Raw genomic sequence first — 14,333 nt, 5'->3', positions numbered from 1 at the left:
AATGTACCCCTCCAAGTTTTTAACAACAGACATTCATCATACTGTATAGCTGCAGATAGCAATTAATGGACAATGACTTGAATATCTCACAAACATTTGACATAAGGGCTAAGAAACAGTCACCTGCCAAACTGAGTTTACTATCAGCTTTTTGTGCCTCTCCTGTAAGAACGTTGTTCATCTATAGGATAAACCTTATTCATACATAGTTTCTTCCATTTGTTTTGGAAGGGACATTTAAAGGGATAGTAACATCTGGATTTTGTGACATACATGGTGGCAAACTGGTGCAGTATTTTGTTACTTTTTATGAAATGAACCTCTGTTGAACCAGATGTTTGTTGTCATGAATGCCCTTCTTTTTTATTTTATTTGAAAAGAGGGCTTCATCACGCTAAATGTTTCTTTTCTGTTCTGGGCTCAACTGATGGAGAAAAAAAAAAAAAAAGCTATTATGATTTTTTAAAAATGAATCTGATTAAAAAGACAACGCTAAAACAAGATGTAATAGCAGCAAAGACAGAGCAAGACTCTACTTGCATCTTCTGTGTACCAAAACTAAAACCACAGAGAAGACACAGTTGTCACAAAACACTGATGGACTATAACGGAGGACAAGAAAGATGGTAATCGTGTTGTTCTTTGTGGGATCTATAATCTTAAAATGAACAGTTGGTTTGTAAATGACTTAAAGTCCCTAGTAGTAGTAGTAGAAGTACATAAATATCTTTGAGCAAGACAGTTCCATTTCATACCATCCAAATAGGTCAACATGCAAGGGTATATAATATCTGTGTTTATTTAGCATCTAACACTTCACAAAAACCATGGGCATGAGGTTCTGCAGTAGGGTTCGAACTGGATAAAGGTTCCACCTTAAACGAAAGTTATAGTTTTTATTACATGAACAATCCACTTTTTCCATCTCGATTCTTCCAAGCAAAAGAAAGATAAAAGAACACATCCACATCATCATTGCAAGGCTTAATTTTCTTATTTTTCTTTTTTTTTTTTTTAAATAAGTTTCTTAAATTGTTTACGTTTTACATGCGCTTAAAAAGCCAATAAAAGACCCAAGGTGGACCTAGGGCGGTCTTCACACATTCACATCACCACATGGGGCACGTTGTCAAGGCAAAAGAAAGGGCAGAGGTCAAAAGGTACGGAGGGTGCCTCCATCATCTCTCTTTCAATCGCTCTCTCCCGTAGTGGGGGTTCACATCCAACAAGTCTTATCTACTTTTAATGTCTATCATTTTCTGTTTATCCTGCCGTGATGCTCACTTCTTGTTCCGTCCCTGCTCCGTTTTTCAGATTTTTTTTTTTTTTTGTTGTTTTTTTTTTTTGAGGCATGGAGAAGGCCGCCCCCTGCCGCCACTGAGGACAACTACACTAATACAGACAAGCGCGCCTCAACAGTTACACACTCAAGAGTTGGGGTTTTGCCGTATGCAACTAGCTACCATCTCCAACGCTTGTGCAAAACAGAAAAGAAAACTGGCTAGTCAGGAGCCGGACACAAGGGTGAACGGTGTGCCGAGAACTGGAGAAACCCGGGGCGATGGAAAGAGAAAGGAGGATCACATCACCTCGCCCACACAGCCTCTCACCTCGACACACTGAGGTCAGAAAAATCACACAGGTTTCTTAAAGTTCCAGACACAATAATTTTTTTTTTTTGTCCAAGAAGTGGTTGTCTTTTACATATAGTCCATTTTTCTCAGTTCCTCAGTGGCACTTTACAAATACATTTTTGACCGTTTTGAAAATTTCAAGCTCCTTTGGTTTTTGGCTGACCAACTAAGTCCATCTTGTTTGATTTCTCCACACAAAAGTCTTTAAATAAGAACATCCTGGGAAAGAAGTGCTACTCTCTCTCAACTGAGCCCCTTTAGGTAGCAGTCAGCCGTCTCTGGCTACACTGTACTGAATCGTTCCTCTTATTTTTAATGAGCAAGCAGTTTCTTACCCAGTACATTTCAGTCAGCTCTTCCCTTTACCTCCTCCAGGGTTGGCGTAGTTATCTGGGCAGTCAGGATCTTGGGCAGCTGCTGATTGTGTATGTATCTGTGCATGTGTGTGTGCTTTGATAGACCATCGCCATGGCGACACAAGATTGGAAGTGGCAAAAGCCATACAAAGACTGCTCCTGGTGTTGGATTAGCAGTCAAAACACTGTCGTCCAGAGTTGGTTGTGTGCTTCTTACAGAGGATCCAACTTAGGTCGGGGCCTCCAGGGTTTTGTCTAATAGTTTAATTTGCAGTAGCCACATAAGCCAGATGGAAGCAGAAATCATGAGCATTTTCTTTTAAGTAAATGTACGCTGGGCAGGAAAAGTGTGCGAATGTTGCAAAGGGCTATAGGTTGGGGATGCTCTGGTTTGTAAAGTTTAAGTGTCAAGAGTCAAGTTTCAATAAAGGAAAAGTTCAGAGAAGCACTAATCCTTCCCTACCCCCCCCATCAGTCTTTATCTTAAATACATCTCCAGCTACATTGAAATAACATTCTAGGTTTGCCTGGACTCACCCCAAATTTCGCAGATATGTATGCTTTGCTCGTAGGTACAGTGTAAACTTGGCAAACCACCCTTGCATTAATTTTCTTCAGAGGTGTTCATTTGGCTTGCAGTCATCATTTTTGATATTTCCTCTTGATTCCGTATATTGAATATAGAACTACAATAAACTGGACTCTAGAGATGGTTTTATTTTATCTATCCTATTTTGAAAAAAGTTCTCAACAAAATGGACTCCCAACATTATGGTTTTTAGTGTAAATTCTTGAAGGCAACATAAAAATGTTTTTTTCCCATCTTTTCTTCCATCAGGGGGACTGAAGTATGCCAATATGGCCAGCTTTCAAGCAATCACCCCTTGAAGCTCTCCCTGTGGTGAAGCTGAGGGATCCCCTGCATTGCACTGTGGGAGACGTCAACCTCAGCTCTGAACCACCCCTCAGATATTCAGGTAAACTAGTCTATGCAGCAGAGTGGATGAGGAAAACAAAAATATTTCTCGGGGGAGGAGGAAGCAGAAAAAAGGTCAAGGAAGAAGTTATCATCTTTGAAAGGCGGAGGGAGGAAGTCACATGATGAAAAAGATGGGGACAGGTCTTCGCTCAGGCACGGCTCGGTTTCTGACGGGGTCTCTTCCCAGTGCGCCCTGGGAAGTGCGGTCCTCAGCTCTCCAGACTCATGAAGGCCACCACCTGCTCCAGCTTGAAGGCCAGCCTCTGTTTCCTGGCTGCATCGTCCTGCTCCAGTGAACACACAATCTGCCAGCAGGACAGTGAGGTAAACACAGACACACAAAGACATTACTGGAAGTACTAAGCATAACAGAAGTGCTATCAATTTCAGTTTGGATATGATCGTCACTAATGGAGGGTGATAACAGAATCCTGCAGTGGTTTTTTATTTTTTTATTTGCTTGCCCTATTTCAATATTTCCTGCAGGCAATATCTACTATAATACATGCAGCATTCTAATGACATGTTGTATCACTGCTGGGTGTACTGACAACTGCCAAGACACAGATGCCAACCCTAAAAAAAGCTTTAGTGGTACCCTACTGAAACACACAATTTTAGCGTCAAATAGGCACTCCATGTAGTCTTAAAAGGTGGCTCTGATGTGGGTGTAGCTTCCTCCAGCAGCTGCTGACAGCTTGGATTCATAGGTGTTACCAAGGACACTCAATTTCTTCACTATATGGTTAAATATGCTACTTCCATGTCGCTCTGAAGCATCAGGGAAAAAGCATTTTGACATTTCTTGCCAAACCAATGATTGTTGAAACATATATTTTGATTCTTTTTTCTGTCACTCTGTGAATGTCGGAATCCAAGCAGACTGCAGCGGCCGTCCTTCGCCAAGGAGTAAGTTACAAACATTTGAAAGCCACCTTTCATGCTGACAGAGGTTGGATATTTCAAGATTGTATTTTTCACTGGGGATGGGATGAACAATGAAAATTGTCCTTTTGCAAGTCACCGCATTAACAAAAGGGGCTGACCCAATAAAAGAGAAATCATGTTTAGCCTTACACAGCCTGAGAAGAGTATTCGAGACACTATGCATGCAGGTAAAATTAAATCAACCTCCACTGCATGGGTTTTTTTAGGGCATAGTTAATCATTTAATTTAAAGGACAGATTCACAGTTTTTCAAGTCTGTCCTAAAACGATGGTTGTGTGAACAGATGTTGTCTAGATGTGCACTGTATCTGAGCTGAAGTATTACATACCTCCTCAGTGTATTTGCCCACATAGGAGTAAATCTCACTGAGAGAGCTCATGGTATTGAACTCATTCATGTGCATCCGTGACTGTTCTGCCAAGTAGGCGTTCATGTCCTGGTCACTGATCGCCTGCATCTTATTAATGTCTGAGTAGTACCTATTGAAAAACAGGGGGAGGTAAAACAAAGCAAACACTTGTTAGGAACATGTTTACTGCTGAGAACATTGTTAGAAAAACTGTAAATGATTTGGGAATACACCCAGTGCTGTGTTTTAATGTAGACAGTGCCGCCTTTTCCTCAGAGCTTATTTACTCCTTGCAGTTCTTTGAAGATATTTAATGCATGTAGCAAAGAGACAACAAGTGGGTTGCATAGTAACATGACTGAAATGGAGTCATAGTAGACACTGACGAGCCTTGGATTTCAACCTTGAACACTACAACGCATACACACTGCAATGAGGTAAAGGCAATCAGTCACTGTCAGTAGCAGCTGTGTTGCCCCCATCAACTATGTTAATTAAAGCAGGTTATTTACATATTAAAATCCTGTAGCTCCAGCCGCTCGAGGACAGGCCCGTGTTTGGCTGGATCATTCTTACTGTGTATGTGTATGTGAGAGAGAGAGTATTTGTCGGGAAGCAACTCTTCAGAGCAAACTGAGCAAAGGAAAGGCAGGTGGGTGTTGCTCATAGCCTTTGCACAGAGGTCACACACACACATCACCACCTGTTCAGTGCTGGAGGGCAGTTGTAGGGAAGCTGCTAGTAGGGGATTGTTAGTGTAGAGACCAGGTGTGCTTGTTTACAGAAAAAATGTTTTTTTTAATATACAAAAAAAACCCAGAAATCTCAAATCCAATGCTTTGATAAAGTGGTGTCCAGTTGTTTTCAATCTCATTTCCAAGTTTAGTTAGCACAAAATCTGTTGAACTTTTGTCTCTGAAAAAAATTAACTGTTTAATGCGACTTGCTGTCACAATGTATCGAGTGTAGACAAGACACTGAACGGCACTATAATACTAAGACAAAACAGTTTGTTAGGGTATTTTAAGACCTAGTACTGATATAATATATTATATATGTAATATATTTTGCTTTTAATTTAATCAAAAAGACACAAAACATTAAATAAGCAAATGTACTGATCCATATGCAAACACATAATGTAAACAATGTATGTAAACATGACAGCCGTGATGGATTTGTCATTGTCTGTCAATATCGCGCAAGCTCGCTTCACTTCATAAATTACCCCAAATTAATAACATCAACATTCTGTAAGAAGTTAAAAGCTCTGTGGGATATCATGGCTCTGTCCAACTGCACCAACCCTAAATAAATATATAACCAACTGACTCAAACTGCTGAATATGCACATGTGCAGATGTCAGCATTTCATGTGGTTATCTTTGTAGACTGCATTGTAAAAACTCATGGACTACATGTGCTTTGTCTCTACAGAGAAACAGAGAAAAAAGTAACACATATTTCCATTAGCCTGCTCACCAGGTAAGGACGTCCTATCTTTATAATTAAGCTGCAGCATGAAGGAGAGAGAGAAGGACACCTCTTCTGTGCCTCTACAGAGTTCACTTTCTATTCTTTCCCTTTTTTGGTCTTGGTTCATAGCTGCTGCATTCTGCTTGTTAAATCCTCTCCCTGGCATGACCCTGACATTGGCATGGCTGGACAGCAGAGTGAAGCAGCACTAGATCCACTCTTACTCAGTCATTAATATATTACTGAGGCTTTCCTAACTGAATAACACAGTTCCAAGGTTGGACATGTTGTATAGTTTTCTTATTGTCAAAAAATCTCATGTGCAGAGCCAAACCAACAATGAACTCATCCTACTTATACGTATTGTGCCTGTATCCAAAGTAGACTTCCATTGTTGTTAAACTACTAAAACATATTAGGGAGCCAAAACATTGCACTGGGTGGCATGTTCCTTCACCCCAAAGAATTGTTAAGGTAGTTTGTCTAGAAACAGTTTCAAAGAGAGAAGTTCAGGAGAGAAGTTCGTTGAACAGCAGGCATCATTGCACATGCACAGAGATTTCATAACTGGTCTTTATGAACAGTGTGTATTATCTGCTCAAACACTGAAAATATTTTAAAGACTAAACATTCTGCTTGTGCTGCCACCTATAGTAGCAGTCGCTACACGCTCTACCCATTTGAATAATTTTTATGCTTCGAGTATCTAAACATATCTCTGAATCAGCAAAGGACCCTCACAACACCCTCACGCATGTGTATGGGAGATTTGAGACACACACACAGGACTAATGAATACGGTCCTTAGCCTGAAGCCTCTCATTTGGTTCCACCCATTCAAGCAGCACACATACATTTTCGTCCTCAGGCTCCACTAGTGCTAAAGCTACCAACACATAAATACTCTGAACTGCTTCACAGTACCCCATCTTTTATTCAGAACCTTTTCACCTCCCTTGCTGACAAATAAATTTAATAAAACTTTCATTTTAACAAATTACCGCCTGCTACTTTAAAAAAAATCTCTCTCTTTTTTCACACACTCTACTCCCTCCCAACACACTGACTTTTCTGGACTGTAGATCCTCTTGCCTTGGGCACTCCCATCCATTCCCACTGTTATAATTTGGATTGTGTTTCATGGCCCATAGATCATCGCGCCACAATTGCATTGTGTGTATTGTAATGAAATATGGCTAAACCTGGTTTTCTTAAAGTTTTCACTCACATAAGAGCTCCATCCAGTGTTTGGGCTGTGCATGTGTACCCTTTATTGACAGCTCACCTCTCCACCCAGCTCTTATAGCTGGGGATGTCCTTGGCATAAAGCAGCTTGTTAGAGGGTGAGTCCTTCCCAAGGCGGTGTTCTGAGGTTGAGCAGGAGTCCATGAAGGTCTGGGCCACCACGGACAGACAGGCATCTGTGATGCTGCTCTTATGGATGTCAAACACAAACTGGGGATTCTTGATCACATTCACCCAAAAACGCAGAGGTAGGCTGCAGGGAGGTAGAGAAAAACAACAAAGTTGACAAAATGACATTTTGTATATTTGTTAATACTGCATTGTGCTGTGTTAGGCTTCCTGTCATTAAAAGTACTTTTGCACAAATTGTTCTTGTGTTTGCATGGCTATTTGAGCTTACTGTCACAGAACTGAACAGAGGGTGTTAAGTAAAACAACAGTATGTATCCGGTTGAACAGCTCTGAGATTAAGTCCCTAAAGCCATTTTTGTATTTGCAACAGCCAGCCAGGCAATAGACATGAACATATTATGCACCAGAAGGGGGACGAGGATTCATTCACTTTGCACTGCTAGTACACGGGCCCTGCTGTTGCTGATGTGCTCTGTTTGATGTTTGTGCTCAATTCAACAAAGCCTTTATCTTTAAAACCAGGTGGTGGCTGGCTCTCATTTTTTCCAGCAGTGTCCAGGGGTCCTCACTGGGGGCCGCACAGTGACACAGTTCATATTGTCTTGTTTGTGCAAGAGGGTCCTATTTTGTGCCTGTCCAGAATAATATAAATATACAAGTATGTTTACTTGCTAGGCTTGTTCCTGCCAAAATGAATAGATATAGGGCCAGCTTTATCGGTGTGCTGCAGTGAAAGGGCTCAGGTGGTATTAAGAAAGAGCTGAGTGTTACTTGGATCTCTATATCTTTACTGTTCTCTGGGCTATGCGCTTGTAGCTGATGCAGCAAAAATCAAACAGAAAAGACACTGCGGTCTAGCCTGCATTGGCATTTTTGTGTGGCACAATATCAAAGAATGAGGGAGGAAAAACAATAAAAAATGAAATGCAATCATTTAAATACCACCGGTGCTCCCCTGCCATCCCACTAAGCATTTATCCTAGCACAACCACCCACAACCACAAAGCCATTCACATGTACAATCTAACAAAAGAGGATTTGGACTCAGACGAAGGAAAAACTCTGCATTATGACTTCAAAATTAATCTAAGCAAAGAATCTAGAGGGATTAGGTGCAGGGATCAAAGGGATATTAACACCACTGCTGGGCTGCCTTTATTGTTGACAGTCTACCCCAGCTGCCCTGTGCTTTGAGGTAGATGCTAAAATGATGAGGTTCCCCACATGATTTCGTGTGTTAAAAATGACCACCATAATAACATCTACATATCTATTGTGTTGAAACTGGGCACAATAGAAAAGCACAGAATTTTCTGCAGCTAACTCACGCTGAGTAGTTTCAGGAATCTGAAGGATGACCATGATCGGTCCTTTTGGTCAGGGATTAGGTTAAATATCAGCTGCCAAGATCAAGGACATCTCTTATCCTGGAGGAATTACGCTGGCAGACTCAGAAAAAGCCCTTTTATTAAAAGACTATTCCTCTGTCCATCGATTTAGTACTACAAAGTGCAGTCAATTCAAACTGATTGAATAAAAGTATGTGGTATAGTAAAAAAGCTGAAGATTTACTCTCTATAATAAGAAGCTCTTGTTAATATTAGACATTGTTACTGCAGTAGCTTTATTAATTTTACTCAACAGTGTTTAGTGCATTGCATGGCTCAGAATACACTTGTGCTCAAGGAGTACTGATGAGGTTCTACAGTTTTGGCCTATTTAATATCACCGTTGCTAATCTTTTTTCAAGTAGAACCAGATTAATATAATTCACAAAACTATGTAATCTGTCAATCAGCAAACCACACATACTACTGAAAGCTCTGCTAACTATCTGGTGAGCCTGGCTTCAAATATTTTGAAAAAAGACCAACTCTCCGAATGAAAACAATAAAACATGTCCTTCACTGGCATGTCTAACCACCTCTTGCAGTTTGCACTGATTGACACCTCTGGCACAGCGAGCCTGTGAGCCTCTTAATCTGCAGTTGTGGGATGTTGTCTCACTCCTGCAGATGGGCTTGATGAAGTTGCTGGGCATTGCCAGGCAGAGGGTCACAGATGTTATGATCCAGGTCATCCAATTCAAGGCTTTACAACTCAGACAGGGAACTGACCAAGCCTGAACCCCTTTCATGCAGCAAACTGAGGTTTGAAGTAGCAGCTTTATAAAGGTGACCTGACTGGGCACTGTTCCAACTGTACCCCAGTGGGAAAATAGGCATGACCTTTCATGTGAATGGCAAGTTGCACTGCCTTACTGTCAGGGCAAAGGGCTTAAAACGATGCAAAACTTTCTGTAAATGACATGATGTATGACTTCAATGATTTCAGAAAATTTGCTCTGTCCAAGTGATGCCATTTGCAACCTGAGTGGGATGGGATTATGGCACTACTGCAGATAGGTGGTTCTCTGGTTCTCAAGAGGGGTTTGTGTGCCAGTTTTGCTGAATAATTAAAATTCTCCCCTTTTGCAGGCCAACACAACAGACATGCAATATAGACACACACACACACAAAATACAGAAGAATGAGGATGAGAGGAGACATTGACACACTGCTGCTAATCCAAAAGATACCATCTGGAGATGCTCTAGGAGCCAGTGACTCATGCATATACACACTTACTGTACACGCATACAAATGCATCTTACAACTCTGTCAGACAATGCAGAAATATCTAACATTTTAACTGAATTTAATTGAAGTTTTTCTTATACACACAGATAGCTCGATGGAGTAGGGGCATAGGCAGGTGTATAGTTAGTAATAATGCAGTCACTTAAGTGTTCTGCAGTGTTTTGACCTCGAATTGCAGGGTTCAAAGAACATTTTCTGGGCTAGATTAAATCCTGGTTGCTATCTGTATAATATACTAATATGTTTAAATGTATATGGGATACTTTAGCAATATTCCCGGACTACATCTGGGAATGTACAGTAGAGCTTTGATGATGGTGGGGAAGCCCTGAATGATAGGTGAGGGGAGCACTGATGTGTAGGGGGCCCTGGCTTAAAGTTAATGGTGTGTATGATGGCGATGGGCTTGGTAGGTTTAATGGGACGGGGGCCCTGCATGGGAGGGGCATTGGTATTATTATTTTCTACCATCAGACATAATAAAGGCTTTTGTTGCAGCCACGATTGCAGTCTTTTGACACGATTAAAGGGTTATGGGTAAGCACACACAGCCAGAGGAGTAAAGACACAGGCATATGCACATCCCACACAGACAAGATATCTGTGGTGGCATCAGCAAAAACTGTTGTCTGCAATCTAAGTGGCTTTTTGTGAGGGTGCGTTATGATAAATTGCTATTCATTCACATCCCTCTAGTGAGAGCCCATTCCATTAAAAACCTAATGTAAGAGCGACCCGTTGCGCTCTCAGAAAACACTTAACACACTCTGCAAATGGCCCAATAATACAGATGCTAAAAAGGACCAAAACTTGGACCGTAATGTAAATATTTCTCCCTCTTCCTAAGCCTCCCTCTTATCCGTTCCGTTCCTCCCCACATTTCTCTATTTGTCCCTTGATGCGCATCAATTTTATCCACCCATCTCCGTGGTGCCTACTGGGCCTAGGGCTGAGTGATGCATGCTGGGATCTTGGCAAAGGCCAGGAGGCTAATGAGATATTAGTGTGCGTTTAACTCCCACTGAGTTCACTTCCTTTTCTTCACCTTTTTATTTCTCTCCTCACCGCATTCTGGTGCACTGTTGGTTATTTAACCCCTACCAACCTCTTAAGGTGGGCTCACAGAGGTCAGTGTGGTCTAAATTAATCAGCGGATATTAATTTAGGGGTGTTCTTCCGTCACCTGAGAGTGTACATTTGTCACTATGGAGATTTCCAGTGACAGGCGTTTTTTGGCCCAGTTATCCATGATAATAGATGGAGAGTCTTGGCAGCCAATTGGATTAGCCCCTTGTGGTTGGCTTTAATGAAGATTACATGCCCCTGTGGTTAATGGATATTAGGAAGGGAAGAGGCGTGTGGTGAAGCTTGGCACTGACACAGGGCAATATCAGGGCAATGCCATGTGAAATGTGATAAAATAAACAAGAAAAGGCCACAAATGATGCAAATGGCAAAACACTGATGTAAAAATAATGCAGCAGTGTATAGTTTTTGTATGTGCAGATTCAAATTCAAAAACTACTCTACTCACCAGTTGCTCTTCCATGTGTGTCGAACATGCGGGTCATGGATGTTGTGTTTGTCGGCCTGCTCATCCAGGAAGTCGAACATATATTTGATGGCCAGTGGCAGGGCGCTGCCTCGATGGGCCGTGCTGAAGATGGTCTCAAACAGGTCATCCACAAACTTCTGTAACGTACCCTGCAGAGGAGGATGAGGAGAGACAGAAATAAGATTAGTCACAGCCATTTTTCTGTCATTCACTCATAACTTGTATCTTAGAAAGTGGTTGATCCAGCCTATACCTAAACAATAATAGTGACTTGTATGGGATTATAAAAATGTTTGATAGTCTACAGTTTCAGTATGTTGAGCCAGTATCCATATTGAACAGGGAACACTGAACCAACGAATGAGATTGTCACCGTCTAATGGATTTTGCAACATACTGATACCACACTGACAGAAAGATTGGTATAAACTTGTGTGAGTATATTTGTTGTGCAGTGCCTGTCACTATGTCCCCCAGCTACGATGTTTATATGTGTGACTTCTATCTGACAGACCTGGCCCGTAAATCTGCTTGCAGCTTTGATGGGGGAAATTGTTATTTCATAGCTGACTTTTAATAATATCTGGGAACAGGAGGCGCATCTCCTAAGCCTCTTTGTGCTGCAGGATTAGCTCCCACACTGCACCATTGACCCTAATTTGATTTAATGTTGGCGACTTTAAGGAGGAGGAGAAGAGAGGGGAGAGACAGAGAGTGAGAGAATCTAATCCTCTTGTAAAGAATGAGCTGATGGGATGCACGGGAAAAGGCGAGAGGCAAAGGATGGAAATGAAACGACAGAGGTTTCCTATCAGGAAAAGAGGCCATTGAGTGTGGCAGATGAGGTGTGTACAGGCACTGGCAAATAAAAATCCAATTTGGGTTGGAGTGGGTGACCGAATCACAGAGTCGAGAGAGGTAGGAGAGTGTGGGAGGAGAGAATCCTGTTAGTCTGACAATCACGACTATAATTCTTATGTGACCCTCATTCCCAGCAGCTTATCGTTTTCTATGAAGATAGAATCACATATCTCTATATCAAGCCCACGTGCCTTCCAAGTGACAGTCTGCATTATCTGGCATGGGAATACCTTATGTTTTGCATGTGCATGTATATGTGTGTGTGGATACCAAAACCCCTGTGTACCTATAAGTGCGGAGACTGTGACATTTTACGTCATCCTCTGTCTCAAAGGGGACTTCTGCATCAACACTGTCATCATCACAGGACTCTCTTGTTCCCTTGTGGAGCTGAAGCTGTCAACACGTCCCCCTACGACCATCTACCCTGTCATTAGACCGCACTCTAAACACAATGTGTCATCTGGATGTTTTGGTGCCATCTGCCTCCTCAATGAAATGAGAAGAAAGCAAACAATCAGAATGCTGGGATGGTGGCGAAATAGAAATAGAGAGTTGAAGAGGGGGACACGGCAAGGTGCAGATGAACACACACTCTTGAGTGTACAAGTGAGGGGAGAAAACACAATCCTTTCCCTGTGCCCCTCCACACACATGAACACGCCCTGTACCCACACTCAGTCAGAGTGACACTGATGGAGCTAATATGAGAGACGTCAGCGGCGTTGCCAGGGAGAGGTATTTATTGGCAAGGTGAAAGCCAAACGCAGTCAATTACACTGCCTGTCTGCCCAGTCATTGCTCACCAAGAGAGATGGCCAGCCAAGATAAACTGGTTATTTCACAAAAACAATCCATCTGCAAAGATGATGTGCTGTCTGCAGTCAGAAGCCCTCTTCCTGCACTCTGGAATGGGATAATGGCAGGGAAATAGAGCGGCTCACAGGGGCCGAGAGGTGACATGTGCTCATGTGTGAGGGTGTGTGAAGAGTGTCGTGTGTATGTGACAGCTGCTCCGTCTTACCCCCAGCCTCTTATTCAACAGTTCCACTCTGTTTATTTATTACTTTCTTTCATATGTTGCTGTTTGTTTAAACAAAGTTATACCTGTCTTGTGTTTTTTGTTGTCATTGTGAGTCTGATCACCTGATTCTGCTCATCTGCCTGCACATCTGTCCTGTGCTCTCTCAGGTATACACAGAGATACATCTTCAGGTGGTTTGTCAAGCCAGTGATTTTTGTGCTTTAACCCTCAAAGTTTTATGAAGAAATAACTGATCATTAGTTTGTTTTAGGATTATTAGTTATATTAGATGTGCACATTAATTGCATGTTATAAATAATGATAAAGAGGTAGAGATGACAAAGAGGCATCTTCAATAGTAATATAACTGGAGGGGCTCATTTAGGGGGCTCATTTAGGGTCACTATGTCACACACTCTTTAATAAACTTTATTGTACACAGAGTAAAATACAAGCACAACAAACCACTGATTTTGACTGTGACTGATTCACCTGGACTCACGTGTTGACATGCATGCATGTTACCATGGTTACCAAATGAACTGTATAAATATATACTGTATATTGCTTATACAGATTGATTATGGTAATGTGATTTCTTCCTGAACAGTTCACAACCAGAAGATGGATTTAATAGTAGTAAAATTAGTGAAATCTATGAAGACAAGACATTTTCAATTGCTCTCGTTTTAACTGAACCAAATAGAATTGGTGTGAAAGCCCTTTTCGACTATTGCTATTATATATTTACATTTACATACACAGAATTGAGCTGATCTTCTCTAAACAAAGGCGGACAGTGGATCAAAAAACAAACAAATGTTTGCAAATCAATAAATTACAGCCTGAACGTTCTCAGATCCTCTCTGATGCCTCTGTCTGTGTCTGTGTCTGATAGAATGGATTTCTTGATGAAAAAAAAAAGCAAAAAGGCGATTTAGGAGTGGATTGGTAATTTGCATTTAGCTGTTGGATCAAAGTCACGTTTCCCTCCAAACCAAATTAACTCTTTTTTTTCTCTTCCTGGAGGCCATTATCGCAGGCACATTCAAAGAAACTCATTTTATAGCTGTTTCTATTTTTGTCTGATCTTTTTTTTTATTATTATTACAGGAACACCTTCACTTGCTTCA

The 14,333-nt window shown here is 41.4% G+C and overlaps 1 protein-coding gene across 1 annotated transcript in view; it reads right to left on the bottom strand.

Moving 5' to 3' along the window:
- Positions 1-3,178: 3,178 nt before the first annotated feature.
- Positions 3,179-14,333, bottom strand: part of plxna4 (plexin A4) — a 197,816-nt gene continuing 186,661 nt past the window's right edge. Inside the window, 4 exon segments of the mRNA XM_062443560.1 lie at positions 3,179-3,274; positions 4,247-4,397; positions 7,029-7,241; positions 11,295-11,464. Of these exon segments, the coding sequence (XP_062299544.1) occupies positions 3,179-3,274; positions 4,247-4,397; positions 7,029-7,241; positions 11,295-11,464 (630 nt within the window).

Source organism: Scomber scombrus, chromosome 22 (assembly GCF_963691925.1).
Source record: "Scomber scombrus chromosome 22, fScoSco1.1, whole genome shotgun sequence".
NCBI lineage: Eukaryota > Metazoa > Chordata > Actinopteri > Scombriformes > Scombridae > Scomber > Scomber scombrus.
Note: the sequence above shows the minus strand (reverse complement) of the source record. Positions and strands in the feature narration are given on the sequence as shown.